The 25,564-nt window shown below is 52.5% G+C and overlaps 1 protein-coding gene and 1 long non-coding RNA gene across 3 annotated transcripts in view; one reads left to right on the top strand and one right to left on the bottom strand.

Annotated features, from left to right (window-relative positions):
• RIN3 (Ras and Rab interactor 3) overlaps positions 1-25,564 on the top strand; it is a 124,306-nt gene that overhangs the window by 60,553 nt on the left and 38,189 nt on the right. For both annotated transcript variants that reach the window (XM_086708951.1, XM_086708950.1), the window contains exon 4: positions 18,712-18,784. In XM_086708951.1, the coding sequence (XP_086565077.1) occupies positions 18,712-18,784 (73 nt within the window). The remainder of the gene's footprint in view (positions 1-18,711; positions 18,785-25,564) is intronic.
• On the bottom strand, positions 14,370-19,216 carry LOC147579749 (uncharacterized). Its single transcript, XR_015252065.1, has 3 exons — positions 18,720-19,216; positions 16,274-16,355; positions 14,370-15,109 (listed from the first exon to the last, which is right to left on the bottom strand). It is a non-coding gene; the product is annotated as an uncharacterized LOC147579749 (long non-coding RNA).

The following is a 25,564-nucleotide window of genomic DNA, read 5'->3' as shown; positions in this document are numbered from 1 at the left end:
AGCGGCCGACAATTTAATCATTTAATGCATGGCCAATGCATCCCCATGTAGTGAAGCCTCCACAAAACCTCAAAAGGATGGGGTTCCAAGAGCTTTTGGATTGGGGCAACATACTTTGCCCTGTGAACCTCTTCCATCTGGCTATTCGTCATTTATATCATTTTATAAGAAGCTGGTGATCTACTATGTAAGATGTTTCTCTGGATTCTGTGAGCCGCTCTAGCAAATTAATTGAACCCAAGAAGGGAGTCATTGGAACATCCCATCTGTTACTGGTTGGCCACAGGCACCTGGACTTGTAATTAGCATCTGAAGGGGTGGGGCAGGGGCCCATCTCCTGGGACTGAGCCTTTAACCTGTGGGGTCTGACGCCACCTCCAGGGGGACAGCATCAGAATTGAGCTGAATCGTAGGACACCCGGCTGGTGGAGGAGAGTCGGTTGGTGCGGTGGGGAAAGAGACCCGTTGGAACTGACATCAGAATTGGAGTAACTTTCCCAACATCACCGTGTTGTCCCCTGGACGGCGTGGGGATGTTTCTGAGGAAGAGCTGTCCCAGCGTCCGCATGGAGTAAGCACTCTCAGTAAACACTACCAGTCATCATTTGCTGTGGGGATTGAAAAACATCAACTTACACCTCAAAACCATTGTTTCCTGCAATGCCTTGTTTCCAGAGAACTCCTCTAAGAGGCTGATTCATTCTTTTTATCACACAGCGGTTGTTACCCAGGGAGGTTTGGGCTAAAAGCTAACCACAGTTTGTTTCTTTCTGGTTTCAGCAATTCCCTTCTCAGCCTCCAAAATTGGGGTTGGTCCAGGGAAAAAAAAAACACACCACTGGATCATTTAACTCCAAGAACTTTATTGTAAAACTTTGATGAATTTCTTTTTTTTTTTTTTTAATGCGTTCAAATTTTTATTTCATTCCAGTATGGGTAGCAGACAGGGTCACATTAGTTTTGGTTGTACAATAGAGTGATTGACCCCTTCTGTACATCACTCACTGCTCCTCACAATAAGTGTTCTCTTCACCCCCTTCGCCTGTTTCCCTCCCCCCTGCCACCCGCCGTGAATGTGTTTTGAATCATCGTGGTGCATATAGTTTTTCGCCTCCCTTTGCTCACGACACAACCAATTGAATATGTTCTAGATGGCGTCGGAAGGAGGACACTTACGATGGGCTCTGTAAGACATGGCTCCTGACATCGGATCCATAGGGCAGACACACACACACACTCACACACACACACACACACACACACACACACACACAACCAAAAGTGCAGGCTAGACTCTGTCGTAAGTGCCAGAATGTGAATGGGTACTTTGGAGGTATCAAAATTGATTACTTTTTTTCTAAGTTTTTTCATTTATTTTAAGAGAGAGAGAGAGAGAGATTGAGTGGGGGGGAGGCAGAGAGAGAGGGAGAGAGAGAATTCCAAGCAGGCTCCACACTGTCATCATGGAGCCTGACACAGGGCTCGAATACACAAACTGTGAGATCATGGCCTGAGCTGAAACCAAGAGCCCATCACTTAGCCAACTGAGCCGCCCACGTGCCCCCAAACAGACTACTTTTGGCTGAGGGAGATATCATCCAGGACTCCTTGGGCCGTGAGGTTGGGAAATCACTGTGAGGAGGAGAAACTGAGACCACACCCTGCAGGGCTCAGACGCAGGAAAGAGATTCAGGGAAGGGTGGGCGGTGTTGGGGTTAAGGTGATGAGGGGAGCCAAATCGACGACGAGGCTGGGAAGGTGGGATTGGGCCGGGTCACCATGGGCCTTGACAACCACCCCCGGGCGTCAGGGTCTCGCTCTGCAGCATCTTGGGAAGGCATGGACACACTTGGAGCAGGAAGTGCCCGGATGAAATCGGTGCTTCTGAAGAGAGCTGGGCTGTGTGGGTGGGGGATGGGACGGCCCTCCCTGCCAGGAACAGTAGGAGCAGGAGGAGTGAGGGTTTGAGAGACCTGCCCGAGTTAAGGGCCTCGATGGCGGTGGCAGTGGTGGGAACTGGGCAGGGCAGCAGGGCCAAGAAAAGGGGCGGGGCCTGGAGTGGCCATTGCAGGGGGGTGGGAGGGGAGTCCCTTCCAGTGGATGAAGCCTCCTAAGAAGGCGGGATACTGCACCGCCTCTCTGGGGCACAGCAACACAGGGACTGCCGGGAGTTCACTTTGCCCTGAAGAAGTGGGACACGGGAAGAAGTTTTGACAGAGATGAGAGAAACTTCTAGAACACAGGGCCTTGGAGGCAAGAGAAGGGGAAGAGAGGGAAATGGGTTTGTGGGAGTGAAGGTTTCATGCCAGCACCAGGCCCGAGTGGGTGGCCCGTGTGCACAGTGGCCACCACCTTCAGGGGCTTTGCAGCTTCCGAAAATCTGTCCAAGGGAAAACAGTCCAACCCAACTGTTTCAGAGAGCCAGGGTTCTCTGTGCAGCCACCCCTCTTTTGGGGGTGACTACAGAAGTGTCAGGGGTCCTGGGCTTTCTGTCACTGGAGAGCGGGGGAATGTGGATTATCTTAGCTCAACGTTTGCATCTGGGACTCTCACCTTCCTTCCTAGCTGTTTCTGCCTCCCTCTGCCACCTCCTGGGAAAACCTGCTCTCTGGAAATTCTCTAGCCAATAAACAGATTTATACTAACATGTGAAAGACTAACATCACCATAAAGTTGTGCTCACAGCCGTGAGGGTGTGCGTCTCAGTTCTCAATAGGAATAAAAGTTATAGTAGTGATGTTACAGTGGTGAAATGTCAGGCCTCAGCCTGCAAGGAGTGGGAGTTGGTTTGTCCTGGCTGTCCTGAAATAGCAGAGGAGGGGGAACCTACCTGTTCTAGAAAACGCTCATTCTGACTGTCAAAATCCTCCTGAGGCCCACCGCTCACCCGGGCCCTCTCCTTGGGTGGACAGTGAAGTTTCCTAATGTGCTCTCCTGTTCTTGCCTGTTCAGGGCAGTTTCCCCCCCAGTGTAAAGCCCCCCTGGGAGAGTAATAATGCCTATGCCCTCATCTGGAACCACCCTGCCCCTTTCTTTCCCCTCCCTCGTACTCACCAGGTTCAGCCCCCTCCACCTGTGCTTGGATGCTCTCCCCAATCCCTTCGGCCTTCGTTGTCTGTTCCACATTTTCCTATCTCCTCTGCCCCCGCTGGCTGGAAGCTTCCGAGGGTTAGTGTGTTACAATAGATGTGGTCCCCACAGCCCTCATAGAGTAGAGCTGTAGCAAGTGTTCAGCAAACACCAGGCCATTGATCAGCTGCTTTATAACACCTCATACTCGAACAGAGAGATGGCCTGGTCCAGAAGGCCTGAGAGGGTGGGCTTTCATGCCCAGTGGACCCAGATTCAAATCCCTTTTGTTTTCATTGGCTGTGACGTCTTGGCAATGTTGCTCGGTACTCTGCCTCACTAAGTCTTGGTTTTCTCAACTGTGAAATGGACTCCTAGTGATGGCAAACTCACACTACACACAGGAGGTGTTCACAAAAGGTGAATTGCCCTCCCCCTTCCCTGACTTCCCGCCTTTCCCTTTGGCCTGGGTCTTAGGGTTAGAAAATCTAGATTTACATTCACTTCTCCCACTAAACTAGCTCTGTGAACTATAGCAAGATGTTTGACTTCTGGGACTCACTCTCCTTTTTTTGTTAAACGTTTATTTATTATTAAGAGACAGAGAGAGACAGAGCATGAGCATGGGAGGAGCAGAGAGAGGAGGAGACACAGAATCCGAAGCAGGCTCCAGGCTCTGAGCTGTCAGCACAGAGCCCAACGTGAGGCTCAAACTCACAAACTGCAAGATCACGACCTGAGCCGAAGTCGGACGCTTAACTGACTGAGCCAGCCAGGCGCGCCCCCCCCCCTTTTTAAGTTTATGTATTTATTTTGAGAGAGAGCGAGTCGGGGAGGGGCAGAGAGAGAATCCTAAGCAGGTTCTTCACTGTCAGCACAGAGCCTGGTGCAGGGCTCCAACTCACGAACCATGAGATCATGACCTGAGCTGAAGTCAAGAGTCAGATCCTTAACCAACTGAGCCACCCAGGCACCCCTCTTGGGCCTCACTTTCAACCACAAATGGAGTGAATGATGCCTGTAAGGAAATTGTTATGAGGAACAGACAAGAAGACATATGTGAATACACCTAAAACCAGGCAGAAATGCAAGAGTGACACTGCATTCATTCATTCATTCATTCGCATATGTATGTAGCTAGGATCTATTGAGGACCATGATAAGACCAGATGCTGCTCTTAAAAAGATCGCTGGGGAAGTTGAGTGGGTTGGGACAAGAGTGGAAGAAACAAAGCCAAGTGCTTTGTGGCTCTCCTGGTGACCCTGTGTGGAGGCTCGGCTTGCTCTAGGAGGATTTCCCCAGGTTCAGGACGTGTGAAGAGATGTTCTTACAAGTTTTAGGTTTTCTCCTGAAAGAGAAAGCCAGTTGCTACCTCTGAGCACCTCTGGAGCACCTCCCAGATGTACTTTGCTCTGGGAGTTTCGAGACGGCTTACCACTAGGAAGAGTGAGCAGTGTTAGGGCTAGTGGGAGCTTGGGCAAAGCCATGGGTCGGTGTCATTGAACTGGGTTTTAATCTGGCTCTCCCAGTCACTTGCTGCGTGACCTTCAGCAAGTCACTTGATGTTTCTGGGATTCCTGGGGGGAGGGATCCCTGACCTCACCTGGCAAGAGACGGATGCAAAGTGCCTTGGAAGGACAAAGCCCCACACAGAGAGAAGGTGCTATTCATTGTTTGCCTGACCCCAGACATCCCAAGCACTTGGATTTTTCTAAAGCCTTGCCGTGGCTGAGGAAGACACCTGCCTCTCTGTGTCTAGGCAGCTGGGCTGGCCTCTTGGGAAGCCACGTTATGATGCCTGTCCCGCCAACTTCTTCTTTCTGCCCAAACTATTTAAGGAAGAAGTCAGAGGTGAGACCTTCTGGAAAGTTCTGTAGAAAAGGACTGGTGTCTTCCGTGGCTCTTTGTGTCCATCTCCTTTTGTCTGTGGAGACTCAGTGAATAGTTTCCACTGCTTTTTCAGCAGTCCCGATCTTATCACATACGCTGTGTTGTGCTTATTGTTTGTTTGTCTTCGTTTTGGTTTTCATAGTGGAAACTTTTAAGGAACTTGCCCCAGTAGGACTTCCCCTGCTGGAATGTTCTTTAATGTAGGCATTGTTCTCAGTCTAAGACTGCCCTGAGCAGCCCCCAGGTGAGACCCAGTTCCCCAATAACTAGGTCCCACCATGAAATCTTATGTAGCTCTAGCCCCAGTTACTGGGGACTTGCTGTGGGTGAGCCACTGTAACGCACTCACTGTGTGCCAGGGACTGTACTAGACTCACTGTGTGCCAGGCACTGGATGGGCTTGTATAGAAGCCGTTCCTCTTGTCTTCACCACAGCCCTAGGAAGCAGATGCTAGGACCCTCATTTTGCCACTGAGGAAATCGTGCCCATGAACGGAGCTGGGGTTGAACCCAGGCTGTCACCTCCACGTTCAACATGCCTCCCCCGAGCCAGGTTGTTTCTTGTCTTATCTCCCGTGGTCCTTACACAGGAGGCTCTCCAAGTCAGGAGGAGGTGGAGGAGAAGGAGGCAGTGCGGGCGATCATCGAGCATGTCTAAGGACTTTGGAATCACCCTCTGAATCTGAGGCCTAAGCTAAAATTATATCCAAGTCCTTTGTGTTCATGGCACAGAACCAGAGCTGGACCGCAGGGCAGCAGAAGGGGACTAGGTGGTTTCAACAAGGACAGCCGTGCAGAGGACGAGTCCCTCGAGTCAGTGGGTCACCTGAGTGCCAGGCCTTTTGATGGTTCTGCCTCATAACAACCATCTGAAAGTGGATTTGGCTCAGAGCTGTGGTTTTGGTGGCACACGGGAGACAGCTCGCTCCGGCTTGTGCGATGTGAGCAGGCACATTGCTCCCCAACTCTGGGCTTGATACTAGGCGTGCTTACGTGCTGGGAGCTGGCCACTGCTACAAAATTGAGGTTTCTTTCCCGAGAGAGCTGGTCATTACACATTTGCCAGCAGGCTGCCGCTCGGTTTCCTCATCTGTAAAATGGGTGCCCACCTTCTAGAACCATTGGGAGCTGATGTCTATGTGCATGCTTTCCAAACTGAAGCCTGGAGTGTGTACATGTAGATATGAAGTGCATTTACATGCAATCTGTTAACAATTCTTATATGAAAAACTGTATCTCTATTTATGTTTTTTAAGTTTATTTCCTTATTTTGAGAGAGAGACACAGACAGCATGAGTGGGGGAGGGGCAGAGAGAGAGAGCGAGAGAGAGAGCACCCCAAGCAGGTTCCACACTTTCTGCACAGAGCCCCCTGTGGGGCTTGAACTCACGAACCGTGAGATCATGACCTGAGCCAAAATCAAGAGTTGGACACTCAACCAACTGAGCCACCTGGATGCCCCAGCTGTATCTTTTTTCTAAAACAGGCAGGTGCGTGTATGTTGGTTGTGTGTAGAAATAGGAACTACGTCAGAGTCGGGGTGGCCCAGCAGGTGTGACACAGATTCCCAGAGACACCACGTGGATCACGTGACACGGCAAGCTGGTCACAGACAAGGTCACATTCGAGACCATGAGGTACTTTCTAGTGGGAGGCTGAGAGCCTCCTTCTTATTGGTGTCCGAGTCCCAAGGACCAAAGCCCTGTCAGTCTTTGAGAAGAGAGCATTTTCCGTGGTTTCCTTGGCTGTAGTAGAAGGAACCAACAGATCCAGGCAGACCTGGATTTGAAGCCCGTCACTCAGCCCCTGGTTGAATGTGGACAAGAGCCTGAGCCTGAGCCCATCTGAGCTCAGTTTCCTCGGCTATAACATACGGGTTTGGGGGGATGCTTGGGAGAGGGGCCTGTGGGGTCTTGGCACACGTAGCTGTGTGCTGGGTTGGTGTCAATTCTGCTCTCTTGGGCTCTCCCCATTTTCACTGCACTGTCTTAGGACTCCAGGTGACCCCGAGTGTGGAGAATGTGGCTCAGGGCTTGGTACAGGAAGCTCCCTCTACACAGCCCAACCTAGAATGCTCTCCATATGCCTCTTCCTCTACTGAGTTATGACACAGAATATCTACTGAGAACTTGCTGCGTGCCCGGGCCTTTCCTGGGTACAGTGAGAGACTAAGGATGTAGGATACTGATAGCAATCATCTGCGGAGCGCTTTGTATGAATTAACCCATTTAATCTGCACGTCAGCCCTAAGATATAAACACTGTCGTGTGGCAGATTCAAGATGGCGGTCCTTCCTTTGACCCTGTTCCCATCAAGGGGCTACAACCCCTCCCCTTGAATCTGGGCTGGCGTGGGGCTGCTTTGGCCAACAGAGGAAAGCAGAAGGGGCAGTATGCCAGTTCCCTGTGTAGCTTTTAAGAGAACTGGCAGCTTCTGCTTGGGCTCTGGGAGTCCTGAGTTGCCGTGTAAGAAATCTGATGACTGAGACCGCCACACCGGAAAGACCACCTGGAGACCGTGCAGAGAGGGAGCAAAGCCCCAGAGGGCCCGGCTGAGCCTAGCCTTCCAGCCTTTCCCGCCAAGGCGCCAGGCATGAGTGAAGGCTTCTGGATCCTCTGGACCAGGACAGTCCCCAGCTGAATGCCACCAAGTGACCTAGTCAGTGCCATGAGCAGAAGAATCTCCCAGCTGAGTCCTGCCCAAATTCCTGACCCACTAAACCATGAGCTGCAAAAAGATGGCTGTTTTATGTTGCCAGATTTTTCAAGTGGCTTGTTACTCAGCAATAGATAGCCAGGACAAGTATGATCCTCGTTTTACAGGTGAAGAAACTGGGGCACACAGAGCCTAAGTGGCTTGCTCGAGGTCACAGCGAGTAAGGGGTGGGTCCAGGGTTTAGACCCAGCAGCCTGGCTCCCCAACATGTATGCTTAACACTCTGCTGTACTGCTCTTGAGTGCAAAACATGGTTATGCTCTCGAGGAGACTTCTACCTGCTTTGGGGTGCAAGGATCACGCACACTACATAACTGGAGAATTGTATAAAGCGTGCACTTATTCATCTACCCAGTTCAAGGACACTAGGCCATAGGGATACACAGACGATGATATTAAGAAAGTGTTAGGATTTTACTGCAATTAGCGGGAAGAGCTCCAACGCTGGAGGGTGAGTGAGACCCCAGGGGGAGGAGTGAGGAGGAGCATGGAAGGCTGCCAGCCAGTCCAAAAAAGGCCATGGAGTCACAGGATGCTGGGGTGTGTGCAAGGGAAGCTTAGTTGCCTGGAGTACGGGGTGTGTGGAAGGAAGGGACAGGCAGAGACGGGGACCGTTGCCCGGGTCGATCCCAGGGCAGGGTGCTCCCAGGTCTTGATGCTTGGCCTTTATCTAAAAGACCTGGGGAAGAACCCCCGGCAGAAGGGCATTAAAGATGGGGGGACGTGGGACGCCTGGGTGGCTCCGTCGGTTAACTGTCCGACTTCGGCTCGGGTCATGATCTCACAGTTCATGAGTTCGAGCACCGCGTGGGGCTCTGTGCTGACAGCTCAGAGCCCGGAGCCTGCTTCCGATTCCGTGTCTTCCTCTCTCTCTCTGCCCCTCCCCCTGCTCACACAGTCTCTCTCAAAAATAAATAAAGATTAAAAAAATTTTTTTTAATAAAAAAAAAAGATGGGGGACGTGGTCTGATGTGCCTTTCACACGGAAGCCCCCCACTGCGGGGGTGGGCAGGGGACAACCCAGGATGGAGACCAGAGGGGAGCATGGTAGGGCCCGCACCGGCTCCTACAGCGGGTGTGGACGGAGGAGACACTTAGGAAGAGGAGTCACTTGGGCAGCATAGGTGGGTAGAAATGGCTGAAGAAGGAGGAGGGGCCTGTAAGCACCGGGTGTCAGGGACCTGTGGCAGTGTCACCCTAGGTCCAGGGGAAGAATGGTGGGTGGGGGTGACAGCAAGGGACACGGGGAACCACCGTGCCCAGGAGAAAGAAGCCACCACCATCACCCCAGTGCTTGGAGCAGTGCCTGGCACATAGTAGGTTCTCAGCAAATATTTGAAGAAACCCATGGGTCCAGGGCTCAGGACAGAGATTTGAGAGTCTCCGGGGCATGAGATGCTAACTCTGCAGTGACCCTCCATGGTGGTCACGCCCTTTGGGGTCAAGATACCCGTTTCCATCTCTGTTCTTGCTGCACCACCGAGTTGCCATCTGGTGCTAAAGGGGAATTTGGATTAGGTGACGGGCTGGAGGAACCTGGGGCGGGAGGAAATGCTTGAGGATGTGGGGCCCTGACCCCTGGGCGGCCACAGGAACTTCCCTGTGTGAGCAGAGTCTCTTCTCTGTGCAGCAACAGTGTGTCCTTTCCTGACCAGGGGTATTTATGGTGATTCAAGAGAGCACCCGGCCCTATGCCTATGGGGACATGGGGGGGGGGGTGTCTATAAATAACACCCCTTGTGTCCACCCCCATATTCAGAACCAGTGAAGAGCTAGATAAAAGCTCACCCACTGATGGGCTGATTTGGGGAGTGCCGTTTGACCCTACAGCCGCAATGCAGTGCCCTATAGCCCCTGCTGAATTTGCTCCCCAGAACCATAGGCCTCCCCTTTGGCGAGGGCTGAGCCTGCCCCGGGATGCTTGCAGAGACGCAAGCTGCGTCCTGAGCCCTGGGCTGGATGTTGCCAAGCTGGCGTTCCAGCAGCATCTGGAAGCAAGTGAAAGGTCATTTGCCCCGAGGCCGGTCCCTAGTTCTTGATTCCATGACTCCGTGCATGGCACTGATGGGGAGGAGGATGGGAACGAGATCCCTGTGATTCAGAGTCCTGGTGGGCACTCCTGTCTTCCATCCGGTTCCACTCTAAGCACCGATGTTGGGCACCCGACGGCAGGCTAGGTGTGGGCATCCGCAGCGCCCATGGGCTCCTGCCAGTTGTCCTGGGAGCACAGACCGGCTCTCCCTCCGCAGCAGGATTTCTGAAACTCAGCATACTTTAAGCGTCCAACTTCGGCTCAGGTCACGATCTCACGGTCCGTGAGTTCAAGCCCCACGTCGGGCTCTGTGCTGACAGCCCGGAGCCAGGAGCCTGCTTCGGATTCTGTGTCTCCCCGTCTCTCTGCCCCTCCCACGCTCATGCTCTGTCTGTCTCTGTCTCTCAATAATAAATAAATGTTAAAAAAAATTTTTTTAAATATCTAAAATATCCCACTAGTAATTTTTTATCTTTATGATTTATGGAACTGATAATATTTTCAATATTTGGGGTTAAATAGAATATATGATTAGGATTCACTTGACCTGATTCTGTTTACCATTTCCAACGTGGCTATAGGAAACGTTAAAATTGCACGCATAGCTTGCATGTTGTTTCTCCTGGACGGCGGGGTCTGGAGAACCAAGAGCGTGTGCTTTGTGAGAGCGCGAGCTGTAGAGTCACGTCCCGGGATCACTTCCCAGCTCCCTGTGACCTCTGCCGAGCCACTGAACCTCTCTGGGCCTCCCGGTTTTTGTAAGTGGTCATCGCTTTTCTTCTAGACCTCAGATTAAAGTTTGCAAACTCTGGGGTAAGACCCTGAGGCCGGGTTGTTTCCTGAGCTAGGTTGTGCCTGACGGGTCCTTCTGTGGGACTTGGGGGTGTTCTCGCCAATAGGGTGGTGCCTCGGGCCACCTCCTTTTCTTCCTTTGGCCCAACAGAGCAAAGTGTTTCTTCTTGATGGAGACAAAGACACCTGCTGATCGCTGAATGTGAGCGGAGGCGCAGGTGGATGGCTTTCCCAGACTGGCAGCTCATTCCCTGTGGGTAGTTAGACCCCCAGATGGCAGGCGGCATGCCTCTGCTTTGCTGTCCTCCACCCCTCCCTGCCCCTTCTCCCCAAACTCCTCCCCGTCTGCTTACGCGTGATTTAGTCTTCCCTGACACTTGGCAGTTCACTCATCTGTCTAACGTCGCCCCTTCTGTTTTGGCCTCTGAACCCGTAAATAGTTCCCAGGCAAAGTCCCCATCTGCATCGTGACGATTTGCTCTGTATTCCTTTTCCCCGACTTACAGCCTCGTCTGCACGGTCGCTAACTATGGAAGAGCGCCATCCAAGAAAAGGAATCTTTCGTTACAGCTCGAACCGTGTAGCCGCAGCTGTTGGCGGATGTGGCTGCCAGCGTGAGGCTCGGGGGCGATGCTTTTAGCGACAGCAAATGCCGCCCGGGCTGCGGTATCATCCCGGCAAGGTCCTGACTCTGGGACAAGGAAAAGGAGGAAGGCCTGACTCCAGCTCTCCCGAGAGCTGGAACACAGCATGACGCGGTGTAATCCTGCTCTAAAGCCGAGTGTGTACCCAGCGCCAGGGCCGGAGGGAGGGAGGCCACGGGTCTTCCTGGGAGGGTGTCACCCAGAGGACATGGGGCTTGCCTGGTGACAGGGGAGGAAATGCGTGGCCCGTGGGCAGGCGTCTCTGCTAGCTGACCTATTCACTTGAAGCAGGGACCCAATGAGTGCATTCCAGCATGAAGTACTGGGACGCCCTCCCTCCACCCCAGGCCACCTCTCTGGACAAAAAAAAGGCACCTGATATACCAGGCTCCCAGGCTGGTGGCACTTAATCATGACTGTGGCCTTTGGGCCATGTGTTTAACCTCCCTGAGCCTCAGCTTCCTGGCCTGTAAAATGAGGATAATGGAGTTGCCATGATGATTAAAAATAGAGACTGGCACACAGTAGGCACTTAATAAGTGGTCGATATTATTATTGCTATTGTTATTATTATTCTGAAACCTTGAAAACTGTACCCCTCCATTCTTAATCAGGAGGCTTAAAGCCCATGGTTCCTAAAGCCAGGAATTTGGGAGAAGGGGGCAGAACAATCAGAATAGCAATCAGATTCCAGAGAGCACCATAATCAAACTCTGGGGAGCACCCAAATTAATACTGGCTCACAGCACAATGATGTACCTTCCCTGGACCTCAGTTTCCTCATCTATGCAGTGAGAGAGTTTGGACCAGACGTGTCTCTAAGGGCCCTTCCTTTCTGGCTTTCAATGGTTCTCAGTCCAGTGGGAGGGGCATTTGGGTGTGGTGGAGTCCCCAGTCTGAGCAAATTTGGGATGTGGGATAGAACTCAGTAAAAAGACATTGCAGTACTTTTTCATCTTAAAATTCTTAAGATGAAATTACTAGGAAATTGCTCCTTATGCCTACTGCAACCAGCAAAGATGGCCATGACTCACATCCAGGGCTGCCACAGACAGTTGCACAGCTTGTGCACTGTCCAAAAGTGCCTCATTGGTGGGAGATGAACTCCAGCTGGTGTTCTGCTTGTCAAGTTGTACAGTTTAGGGCAGGGCTACAGCCACCTGGAAGAGAAGGCACCTTTCTGCTCCCTTGCCAGATCCTATAACAGAGCATTAGGGGCATTTGGAAGCAGCCCCCTGTTTGGACCCCTGCCCATGACTGGCAGTTCCTCCCTGTTCCTTTCCCTGTCAGCCTCCCTGCAGCTCATGCCCCTCCTCTCAGCGACCCGTGGTTGATGGAGGAGATGTGGTGGGGGTTGGGAGGGGAGCTAAGGAAGGATGATCTTACACTGAGAAGCTTCGGGGCTCAGAGGGGATGGAAGTTTCACAGAGGGAGGCTCAGGCGAGCTTGTAAATAGACAATCAAGGGGCTCCAGGGCCAGCCAATGAGCCAGAGGCCAAGGTGTCTACCTGGACCGTCAGTATCAGGCAAGGAGAGAGAGGGGAAACTGTCTCCAGCACATTTTCAAATTGTCATCCTCTCCAGGTCCCTGAGCCCTAACTCGCCCCTCCTGGGCTCCCTCCCCAGCCCTTCGGACCTCTGTGTTCCCTCTGGTGCACGGGCCGCTGCTAGCCCTCGCTCAGCACCTCTGCAGGGTACCACTCTGACCTCTGCACGAGGAGCCAGAGGGCCAAGGAGGGCCTCGGTTACTCTTATCATCACGTGGCGGTTTCAGGAAGCAAGTCTCTGAGAGTAAGGGCTTTGGTCTCTGGGCATGTGGCCGATGGAACCGGGAGCCCATGCCTGGTCGGTACCGTTCCCGCGTGGGCTTTGCCTGGAGCGGGAACGAGGGTGTCCACCACTCATGCTCGGATCTGTGCCCGTCCAGAGAGCACAGCCGACCTGCTGCCCAGCGTGGGACTCTCTGTTCTCCCTCCTGGCCGCTTCTCCTTCCGCTGGGACCAGCGATCCCACAAGCCTTAGTCTGGCAGCACCCTTCCTTCGGGCAGGGAGATGGCTGTTCTCCCGTTTCACAGGTCAGGCAGCTGCTGCGGGAGCTTCTGGAAACAAGTAGGCACCAGAGCTGGGCCTGGACCCACAGCGTCCCCCAGACTCCGGAGAAACTGCTACTCTCCCCACTTTCACCCCTGGGAGCAGGGGCAGTAGTTTTCATCTACTGCAGAAAATCGAGCCTTTGGACAGGCCTGATGAGAGTAGCAAAGAGGCCTTTTCCCACCTGAGCCACAAACTGCCCAGGTGGCGGTTCCCATGGCAACCGTGCTGCTGGGCCGTCAGAAGGTAACTGTGGCCTTCCAAGCGGGGAAGGAGCCTCGAGGGGTGGGAGGCATGAGGATCAGCGGGCCTGGCTGCACCTGCCAGTCCTGCCGACGTCTGTCCCTCCTGCTCCCCAGTTGCGAACCATTCCCCAGCCTGTCGTCACAGTGGCTTTTTATTCTCAGGTTCTGCACCTGTGGCCTTTCCTGTCGGGGGGACCCAGCTTGAGCGATGTCCTATGGCCAGACCATTGGCAAACTCCCTGTCATCCTTCTACCTGTGAGGCTGCCTCTCAATTTCTATATCCACCTACCCTTTTTATCAAGATGATGAGCACAATAAATATTTGTGGAGAAATGAATACGTTATGAAAATGTCCTAGCTAAAGAGGAACTCTGAGCCCTTCAAAACAAAACAGCAAACAACTTGAGTACAGAATGAGCAAAGAGGGGTGCCTGGGTGGCTCAGTCGGTCAAGCATCGGACTTCAGCTCAGGTCATGATCTCACAGTTCGTGAGTTCAAGCCCCACATCAGGCTCTGTGCTGACAGCTCGGAGCCTGGAGCCTGCTTCAGATTCTGTGTCTCCCTCTCTCTCTGCCCCTCCCTCACTCTCTCTCTCTCTCTCTCTCTCTCTCAAAAATAAATAAGCATTAAAAATTTTTTTAAAAAATCTACTGGGCACCTGGGTGGCTCAGTCGGTTAAGCATCCGACTTTGGCTCAGGTCACGATCTCGTGGTCTGTGAGTTCCAGCCCGCGCCCGGCTCTGTGCTGACAGCTCGGAGCCTGGAGCCTGCTTCGGATTCTGGGTCTCCCCCTCTCTCTGCCCCTCCCCTGCTCACACTCTGTCTCTCTCTCTTTCTCAAAAATAAACATTTTTTTTTAAAGGCTAGAAAAAAATGTAGGCTCTTTACAGTTTCTCTGCTTACTGAGATCATATATGCTCATTATAAAACTCCCAGGAAAACACAATCTAGGCAGTGAAATTCAGTCCACTCCTTTTTTTTATGTAGTGGCTTTATTGAAAGATAGCCATATAATATATTTAGTTCACACAATTCACCCACTTAGGGGGCTCCTTTAGCGGCTTTTGGTTCAGAGTAGTGTATCCCCACCCTAGTGAGTGTGAGGACATTTTATCACCTCAAAAAAGAGGCCCCGTGTTGCCCAATGTGTTTGTACTTAATGCTACTGAACTGCACCCCTAAAATAGTTAAAATGCTAAATTGTGTGTTTTTGTAGCTCAACATGATTTTTAAAAAAATGAAAACCATATCATCTCCCTACCTCTCCTCCCTCCCCCACCCCCAAGCCCTAAGCAGCCACTAACCTACTTTTTGTCTCTATAAATTTGGTCCACTCTCGATTCCAGCCCCGGAGGGCCTGGTCAGCCCGGCTGTCCCTTTCAGAGTCCTCCTGTGTGCCCAACACGGTGTCAGGTGCAGGGCAGGTGATAAGGAAAGTTAAGACCTGTTCCTACTCTCAGGGGGTCCACAGTCTCATGACCTCACATCACAATGTGAGCATATGTATGACGTTTCCCTGATGGGAAAATGTGTGGTTTGCATAGTTCCTCCTGTGTGCAGCTTTCCCTGAGGGAGGTCGGAACACTCAGGAAAGGTTTTGGGCCGGAAGGTAGACGTAGAGCTGAATCCTGAAAGTGGCGAAGGGCAAAGATTGCAAACCGTAAGAGACTTTTAAATACAGAGAAAAAACTGAGGGTGGAAGGGAGTGGAGGGGCGGGGGGGAGGGGAGCAGGGAAAATGGGTGAAGGGCACTGGGGAGGGCATTGCTGGGATGAGCACTGGGTGTTTTATGTAAGTGATGAATCATGGGAATCTAATCCTGAAGCCAAGGGCACACTGTATATACTGTATGTTAGCTAACTTGACAATAAATTATAATTTTTTAAAAAGATGGATTCTCATGCATAGAGCAACAGCACGAGCAAAGGCCCAGTGGTAGGAATATGGACTGTGTTGACAGGATAAAGTGAGGAAAATGGGCCCCCCAAGGGACAGGTTTTCTTTTGAGGAGCCATACGAAATAATGCCAAGCAGAGCCACAGAAACCCTTCTACCTCCATGATTGGCTTACTGGTTTAAAGTTACGGTTTAGTAATCCTGTATTGTCACTGACTGAGCGTGCTGTGCACCATTCTAGCGGCTTCTGGGAATGAGCATTGCTTATGAGTGGGTTCATTAGTGTCCTAGGACCGCTGTGCTACTTGTGGTCCTAAAACAACACAGGTTTATTTTCTCGCAGTTCTGGAGCTCAGAAATCAACAGTCAACATGTTCGTTATTTCTGCAGATCAGGGAGAATCTGTTCCACGCCCCTCTTCTAGCTTCTGGTGAAAACTAGCACTCTCTGGTGTTGCTTGACTCATAGAGGCCTTGCTCCAATCTCTGCCTGCATCGTTATGTGGCCCTCTCCTCTCTGCATTTGTGTCCCACGTCCTTACGCATTTTTGTAAGGACACCATTCATGGGATTTAGGGTTCACCCCAATCCAGTCTGACTGCATGTTAACTTGATTATACCTACATAGACCCTATTTCCAAATCAGGGTTAGGGCCTCAACATATCTTTTTGGGGGACACAATTCAACCCATAACAGGCGGATACTTTATTATCCCTGTTTTATAGCTGAAGAAACCAAGGCACAGAGAGGGTAAGCAACAGAGTGACAGAGGCATGTTCACATTTGGGCAGCTGGGCCCGGGCACCCACACACGAGGCACCAGGCCGGTACAGCACAGAACTCTGGACGGTCCTGGAAGCTAAGCCCAGCCAACATTAGGATCGTCGAACGCTTACCCATTTGCATTAGCCCGTGCTCCAGGATGATGTGAAGCTGTCTGTCGGGACTCCCTCAGGTCTGAGGTGTCCCTTTGGACTCCTGCGGGGGAGAGCAATGAGCCATCCAAAGTGTCCCCAGGCCTCTATTCCTCCGGGGTCTCCCTCCCAGATAGACACGTAATACACATAGTGATCTCCCAAATTGCGTGCCACACACTGTGCTGGGTACTGGGGGAGGGGAGACTCAGATTTGGGCCACACCCTGGCCCTGGCATGCAGGAGCTCCCCCAGGGGTGTCCGTGGTGTGAAGGGATGCTGTCCCCGCAGAAGAGGGAGTGGCTGACTTTATCTTAAAAGTTTCAAGTGTGTCCTGCAAAGGTCAGACATGTCCCCGTGTCCCCGTGACTAGGGACAGCTACTAACTGTTGAGTACGCGCACCAGGTATGCTAGGCTTTCTGCATGCATCGCTACTAGCCTCCCCTTGAGGGATTCGCAAGGAAGTCTTTATTTACTTCCCCGCTTGATAGATGGAGCTCTCTCTACCTCTTGAGGCTACAGGATGTCTTTTTTGGCCCCCCGGCTCCCTTGGCCTGTCGCTTCTTGAGAGAGTCGGTGATGCCCCAAATGCCAGCACTAGGTGGCGCTGTGGCCCGCCCCAACTGCTACTGATTCACAAAGGGTGGCAGTTCCAGGGATGGATGTTTCTGACTAAGTCGTTTGTATGCACCTTCCAAGTACCACTGGTACTTTAATCTACTTAGTATTTTTTCTTGGGGCGCCTGGGCGGCTGAGTCAGTTGGACTCAGACCATGATCTCATGGCTAGTGAGTTTGAGCCCTGTGTCGGGCTCTGTGCTAATAGCTCAGAGCCCAAAGCCTGCTTTGGATTTTGTGTTTCTGTCTCTCTCTGTCTCTCTTTCTCAGAAATACATAAACATTTTAAAAAAATTTACTTAGCGTTTTTCTTTAAACTCCCTTTTAAAGTGTCTATGGGAAACCATTACTTCTTTGCTGTAAATAGATGATGAGTGTAACTTCTTTTTAAAAATCCTGCTAACCGTTTAGAACAGTGTCTAGTACGTTGAAAGAAGGCAAATATAAAAATAAAGCTATTCAGAGGCGCCTGGGTGGCTCAGTTGGTTAAGCATCCAGCTTTGGCTCAGGTCATGATCTCGCAGTTTGCGGGTTCGAGCCCCGCGTCGGGCTCTGTGCTGACAGCTCGGAGCCTGGAGCCTGCTTCGGATTCTGTGTCTCCTTCTCTCTCTGCCCCTCCCCCACTTGTGCTCTGTCTCTCTCTGTCTATCAAAAATAAATAAATGTGAAAAAAATAAAAAATAAAATAAAATGATACCAAGCTATTGGAACAAAACATGTTGGTTCGTGTGTGCCCGTGTCGCAGAGCACAATGCAGTGAAATGCTGTCCTAGGCTTTGAAAACAGAACAGCCTCCTGTCATCTAGATGTATGGTTGGAAGGGCTCCTTCCTTTTGCAGGTGGTGGCCCTGACCCATGGTTGGAGCCAGGCCTGGGACCCAGGTCTTGACTTCCCCTCCACCACACAGATGGGAGAAGAACCTTAGGAAATTGGAACTGAAGTGTGGCCCTCTGTTTCTTGGTATCTTTGGTGCCTGAGAAAGTTCACTGTGGGGGATCCCCAACACAGGGAGCATCACCTGTTGGGCATATGGAGCCCTGGGATGACAGTCAGGGGTCGTGAACTTGCATGACAGCCAAGATGGGCAGTGGACTTTGACCAAATGGCTTAGCTTCTCTGGGCCCCTTGTCCTGAGGACCCAAAGCAGGGTGCCACATTCCCCTTTGGTCGGTCCACCCCCACTTACCTTCAGGCACATCCCAGCACCGTGCCCCTCCAAGGAGCCATATCCACCTTGGGATGGCATCTTGGGCAAGTGCTTTGATCCGTTTTTGTTCTCAGAGCTGGGAAATACCAGGGTCACCCTCACTCTTGGATTACCCATATAGCCAAATCGAGTAAGGTTCTAACAGGCCCAAGGGTTCTTGGGTGAAAGGCCAGTGGCCCTGGTTCTGCCCTCCTGCACCTCCTGGAGACCCAGACAGAACTGGGCAACTTGCCCCCTGCTGGCCCCTCCCAGTTCCTTGTCAGATTGAGATGACCCTCATCAATTCAATGTTTAATTCTGCTTTTACGATCTAGAGTCTCCTGTGTCATTTTGCCCCAAATGATGACTGTATATCAAAGATAACCAGCTTCTGTAATAGTCCCCTGAAATCTCAGTGGATTAACACCACAGAAGTTCAGTCCCCACTTGCCTGCAGTCTGGTTAAGAGCTGATGTGTATGAGGCTGCAGGATGCCAGGCACTGTGGTTGGCACTGGGACCCCCTGTGAAGGTGGCAGATATGGCCCCAACCCTCAGGGAGTCTCCTTCCGCCTGGCAGGGACACTCATCCAGAGCTTTTGTCATCTCTCCTCAGTACTGTACCTGGAAGGCTCGGTTCTTGTGTTTGAGGACATCTTCAGACTGATCGCGTTCTACTGTGTCAGTAGGTGAGTAGATCTCACCCCACAGAAGGGCATCTGGTTGCAACCGACATTCATGCACCCTTGGGTGGGGGTGAGGGTCACAGGGGAGCCCCCAGAGGGAAGGAAAGGTTCAGCCCAGAGGAGGCACAGAGAGGGGACAGTCCCTGGTTTTGCCCTGGTAACCATGAGGGAGGTGTTGGCTCTGATGCTATCTTAGTCTGGCCGGTAAGGACCCCTCCCTCGTCACCACCTGCCCCCTGGCTCACAGCCCCTTACCCCAACTTCCTGTGCTCCAGCTTCCAGGACAGCCTGGAGTCCCATGAGGACCTGACCCGCCCTGTTGCAGGGGTTATAGATGGCACTTCCTGTGGGGACAACAGGAAGGGCTGATACTCAGTGGGACAGAGCCTGTGATTATTAAGTAGCTGCTGGGTGGGGTGAGTGACTGATCACCACCCTCAGAGCTGCTCTGTTTCCTCAGAACTGGCTGCAGGCCAATAGGGATGTAAAAAGGTATTTTGGTGTCATAATGGCTTAAGCTCCAGGCCCTCGACGAGGGCTGGACGGGATGCCTCGGGCTCCAGGGCTCCAGGCTCGCTTCTCCATGCGTCCGAGAGACCATCGTTGCTGCCTCCCGTGAAAACCATGCTCAACCCAGTACTCCCTCCCCACCTGCCGGAACCCTCCTGGGCTGCGATGGGCAGAAAAATGTGATGCTGGGTGATAGCAGCCGCTAACAGCCAGCACCTGTTGAGGGCTCTCCGGTACCCAGCGCTGTGCTTAGAGTTTTTATATCCATTACCTTTGTAAGTCTTGCGAACAGTACCCTGAGGGAAGTTCCCATTTCACAGATGTGGAAGCTGAGGCTGAGAGAAGTAACTTGTTCAGGTCACATAGGTGGTAAACGGCGGGATGGAGATTGAAAGTAGGTAAATCTCCAAGGTCTATGATCTTTGCTACAACCGCCCCCGCCCCCCACACTGTGTGCCTCTCACAATAATTTCAATGATCTGGCATGTTCTTTCCGAGGCAGAGCGGCAGAGGCCCCCTGGCCCTCCATATGTTATGACCGGCCGAGCTCTCAGGGAGCTTTCTTGTTCTGAGAAGTTCCTGTCTTAGGAGAGAGTGCCCAGCATGGCGTTTGGTGCTTGGAATGAATAAATGAACAATGACATAATTGCAGAGCCCAGGACTTGCACTCGTCTCTTCGTCTCTCTGAGGCTCAACTTCCTCTTCTGTAAAATGGGAATGCTCATACCCGCTGACACATGCCAGAGAAAGAAAGCGGATAAAGGAGCCACCCAGCAGCTAGTAGGCGTTCCGGTTCTGTTTCCGTGGGCTGGGCCCTGGGAGGGTGTGCTGGAGTAGTGACTTTGTGTCCAGAGAGATCTGGAGCCATAGTCACCAAGACACCAAGGTCACGCTGTCACCTGCCGACCTTTCCGCCTCTGGCTGCTGTTTCTCTGCGTTCCAGAAAAACAGGTGCCTGTTTGCCCACCCTCAGCTGCTCAGGGAACCCACGAGATCACAGGGCACAGAGCCCGAATGTCTCGAAGTCAACATTACTGTATTTGGTGTCAGCACCAAGGCCGTCTGTGAGGAGTGAGATGCTGTGGGAGGAAGAGCCCCAGGCCAGGAGCTGGAGACCCGTTACCTCGCTGTCACCCGGCCTCTCCTAGCTGTGGATGCCTTATCTCTCAAGGGGATGGTAGCCAAGGTGGCACAGCATAGAGCCAGCACTTTCCTTGGGAGCACACGCTCCCCCCTCCCTGTCCCCATGCGGGAAGACACGGGCCCTGCTTCAGAGTGCTCACCCTAACGTTCCGGGCTGGATGGTCGTCTGGTGTGAGGGCTCTAGAGAGCCTTCCCAGACCTGCCTGGGTTTTGCAGTCACCCAGGAAGCTGGTTAAAAATACAGACACCTGAGGGCACCTGGGTGGCTCAGTCAGTTAAGCATCCCACTTCAGCTCAGGTCATGATCTCACAGTTCGTGAGTTCGAGCCCCGCGTTGGGCTCTGTGCTGACAGCTGGGAACCTGGAGCCTGCTTTGGATTCTGTGTCTCCCTCTCCCTCTGCCCCTCCCCCTGCCTCTCTCTCTCTGTCTCTCAAATAAACAGGACAAAAAATTTTTAAAACAATACCGACTCCTGGAGTCTACCCCAGAGATTCTGACCCAGCGGGTCTGGGGTGGGGCACAGTCATAGCTTAGCTAGGGCTCTCCTAGAGGCATGTATACAAGTGGTGCTAAAGGACTCGCCCCCAAGGAGAGAGCAGCAGGGGGAGGGGGAGCTAGGATGTGGGAGGGAGAGGAGTCCAGCAGAGGTGAGATTGCAGGGGCCATCCCAGCCTCAGCAGGATCCCAAGGGCGGCTCTGGAGCAGAAGAGAGACCTCAGCGTTGTCCACCTTAAAGCCAGCGGGGCTAGGCTTTCGTACCCACCAAGCCACCCGACCAGCCCCCATGACAGAGGCATTTGTGGCTCTCCGCGGGGTCAGTGGGGCAGGCAGTGAGGCCCCAGCATTCAGGACAACCCTCTGAGGGTCACAGGTGCCAGTCCCTGGGAGCAGACCCCGCTGAGGCTGGGCGATGGGTGGGCAGGGCTGGTAAGAGGCATCCGTGGGTCAGGCTGGGGCAGAAGCAGACTGTGCAAACTGGCTCCCATTGATTGACCAGGCATCTTCTTAGAGTCAGGCTTGGTCTGCACTCTGCCCACAGAGTTCTTTCTAACCCCTACAGCTGGCTTGTGGGGAGGTGTTCTCATCTACGGACCCACTTCAGAGGCTGATGCCCCCTGCCCCCAAGTTGTGCTAAGAATCAGACACAAAGTTCCTTGTATGGGGCCCGCCAGAGGGCCTGGCGCGAAGTAAACACTCCAGGGGCCATCACGGGTGTTCTTACAGCTGTTACAGACAAGGAAACTGAGGCTGGGGCCGTCGCCCGCTCAGATCACACAGCTCAGTCCTGAGCCGATTTGAACCCAAGCTTATCTGGACCCCTGGACCCCAGCTGCTTCTCCCCGGCACACGATGCAGGGCCTGGGGCCTAGAGGGTGCATGTGCTGTTCCCCTGCAGCCCTCCCCTTCCACGGGTGGGAGGGTCCAGGCCTTCCTGTGGAACAGGTGACACTGAAGACCAAGCAAGGAGGAGCAGGGAGAGAGTTCTAGGTAGAGGACACCGCACGGCGGGGAAGACTGGCGGTGGGAAGCTTGGGAACGGCTGTGTGGGAGAGCTGGACACGTGGGTGGGGATGAGATGGAAGGCCTCGAACGCCAAGCCCGGGAGCTGTGGGGACATCCTTCCTCGGCTGCTGTGAGCCCCACCGCTGCTCGCAGTCGGGCCGCACTCTAGCACACCTGCGTGGCCGCAGCAGACGGCAGAGGGGAGGAGGGGAGAGGGGAGACCAGCCCAGGGCCACCGCAGCCACGCAGTGCCTGCGGGGAGGCCCCTGCCCCAGCGCCGGCTGGAGGAACTGAGAGGGGTTGGGGGGGGGGGGACAGCCACTGCAGAAGGGAGTCAGGGAACAGAGGAGCCAGGGGGACGCTGGGGCTGCTCTCCTGGGCAACGGGGCCGTGAACACACTGGATCTTTTCTGGAGCACTGACTGTGCTCCAGGCACTCTACCAAGCCCCTTACAAGGACCGCGAGGACAAATCCTTAGCGCACCCAGGGGCCAGGCGTCTAGCCTCGTGAAGTGGGTGCCGTTAGCTGAAATGAGGAAGGAAGGGTGGAGACCCTCGGGCCTGACTACACAATGTTGTGACTAAGCTACCACCCTCCTTTCCCAGGGGGACGGGGTGGTAGGCCGGTCCTCTTTGCCTCTGAAGAAAGCTGTTTCTGCCGTTGCCTTCCCAGCTTCCTCAGGAGCCGCGGTCTTACCTGGGGGTGGTGCCGGTGAGCGGAGGAGAGGGAAGGAGCCCGACCACGCTGGGAAGCACCCATGACCTGTGCTTTTAGGAGGAGGAATGAAACACACAAGCCCCCACTAGGTGCTGGCATGCGCAGCCGGCATTTTCTATGCCCCGGCTCATTGAATTCTCAAAACAAGCCCGTGGGAGGGCATCGTGTCCCCTCCGTCAGACCGGGAAGCTGAGAAGGAAATGACACCCAGCCAGGACTGGCAGAGCTAGGGGTTTCGCAGGGTCTGTCGAAGTTCATGATGGTTTTCACCTTCTCCCTCTCTCTCACTTGGAAAGTTTACCAAAGTAGGGTGCCTGGGTGGCTCGGTCAGTTAAGCGTCTGACTCTTGATTTTGGCTCAGGTCATGATCTTGTGGCTCATGAGACCATCGAGCCCCGTGTTGGGCTCCGTGCTGACAGTGCAGAGCCTGCTTAGGATTCTCTCTCTCTCTGTCTCTCTCTCTCTCTCTCTACCTTTCCCCAACTTGCACTTTCTCTCTCTCTCTCTCTGTCAAATAAATAAATAAACAAACAAAAATGTTTTGGGGTGCCTGGGTGGCTCAGTCGGTTAAGCGTCCGACTTCAGCTTAGGTCATGAATCTCGCGGTTTGTGAGTTCGAGCCCCGCGTCGGGCTCTGTGCTGACAGCTCAGAGCCTGGAGCCTGCTTTGGATTCTGTATCTCCCTCTCTCTCTCTGCCCCTCTCTCTCTGCCCCTCTCCCACTCACGTGTGCTCTCTCTCAAAAATAAATAAAACATTAAAAAAATTAAAACAAAAATTTTTTTAATAAAAAATTTACCAAAATAAGATCATGTTTTTCTCTCTACAGTGATGAACTTTCAAAACCACAAAAGTCACCCAAGGGCTCTCAGGGGATGGAGCTGGGGGTGCCATGGGGTCATTGAGGGGACACATATTGTTCCCACAAGCCAGGACATTCCATGGAAATAAGTATTCCCCAGGTTACCCCAAGGCTTTACAGGAACTGGGCAGGGTTGCCCAGCCCTCAGAGGAAGAGAAAATTAGCATTAATGAGATAGTAGACTTGGTATGTGGTGTTTTTCCATCCTGTTTATTTTTTTTAATTTTATTTTTTATCTTTTTAAATTTACATCCAAATTAGCATATAGTGAAACAATGATTTCAAGAGTAGATTCCTTAATGCCCCTTACCTGTTTAGCCCATCCCGCCTCCCACAAGCCCTCCAGCCACCCTCAGTTTGTTCTCCATATTTATGAGTCTCTTCTGTTTTGTCTCCCTCCCTGTTTTTATTTCAATCCCGTTTATACTCCCATTATAATGGGAGTATAGTAGAACACGAAAATATATTTGCTTTGGTCTTTGTCCCCGTTCCCAACACAAAGCTCCTAAAACCCTTGGGATTTCCTGAGTGACAGGGTGTCTTTTGTTAGTCATCATGAGCCCCTTTTAGTGATACCTGAGTTTGTGCCAAGAGCTGACATAGGCAGGACCCCCAGGGAGCCTCAGGATGGGCTGGTCACCAGGAAGACTGAGTGTTCAGAGGGCTGGGACTTGCAGCCCCACCCACCCACCTCCCACTTGCTGAACACACTGAGGTGCCAGGAGGGTGGCGTGCCCAGAGAGGCATCCAAGTTCAGCGCCCCTTCCTCCATACCTTGCCTATGCACCTCTTTGGGCTGTTCCTGAGTTGTATCCTTTATAATAAACTGGTAAATGTAAGGAAAGCATTTCCCTCAGTTCTGTGCACCATTCTGGCAAATGGTCAAACCTGAGGAGGGGGCTGTGGGAACCTGCAAGTTATAGCCAGTCAGCCGGGAAGTGCAGGTGGTCCGGGACTTGCAACAGGCTTCTGAAGGTGGGGCGGAGTCCCTTACCTGTGGGGGCTACACTACTTCTAAGTAATTAGCACCAGAATGGAATTAACTCGTGGGACACCCTGTTGGTGTGTGGAAAATTGCAAAATTGGTGGTTAGTGTTAGAAAACACCCTGGAGGGGATCATAAAATCAATCTAGTGGATCAGGACTGCTCTCCTTTTAAAGGAAAATTTAGGGGCACCTGGGTGGTTCAGTCAGTTGAGCGACCGACTTCGGCTCAGGTCATGATCTCACGGTTTGTGAGTTCGAGCCCCGCATCGGGCTCTGTGCTGACGGCTTGGAGCCTGGAGCCTGCTTCAGATTCTGTGTCTCCCTCTCTCTCTGCCCCTCCCCTACTCATGCTCTGTCTCTCTCTGTCTCAGAAATAAATAAACATTAAAAAAAAAATAAAGGAAAATTTAAATGAAACTGGGAAATATCAGAATGTGTCTCACATAAGTTAGAATAAGTCATGTTTGCTAAACTCTTGCTTTAGTTATGTGTGTGTATGAGTGTGTGTGAGGGAGAGAGCGTGTGCATGGGAATATACACTGCGTCGAGATGCCAAATGTGTTTCTTACTGGCGGTCATGGTCAAAACGTTCAAACACCACTGAGTAGAATAGAGGCCTTTAGGGACGGGCATCTCCTACCCTGGGAGGTACACACGCTGACCCACCCACGTGTGGGGGGACACGTTGGAACATTCATGCTTATTCCATTGGAGCATTCCATTTTTCAAGTTTCTGTTTTTGTGAATGCTTTTTAAGGGACTTAATGGTACACACGTACACATACACACAACTGGAGAGGCGCTCAGTTTTTATTTGTATGGATAGCTTTTGTTTGGGGGGCTGTGATTCCCATCCCAGGCTGTGTCCATCAGGATCCCCTTGAGAGCTGGTGAAAAATATGGATTCTTGGGGCTCCCGGGTGGCTCAGTTGGTTAAGCGTCTGACTCTTGACTTCAGCTCAGGTCATGATCTCAGGGTGACTGGGATGAACCCCACACTGGGCTCTGCACTGACAGCACAGAGTCTGCTTGGGATTCGCTCTGTCCCTCTCTCTCTCTC

Source organism: Puma concolor, chromosome B3 (assembly GCF_028749965.1).
Source record: "Puma concolor isolate L17-30 chromosome B3, mPumCon1.1.hap2, whole genome shotgun sequence".
Classification (NCBI taxonomy): Eukaryota; Metazoa; Chordata; class Mammalia; order Carnivora; family Felidae; genus Puma; species Puma concolor.
This window is presented reverse-complemented; position numbering and strand designations above follow the sequence as displayed.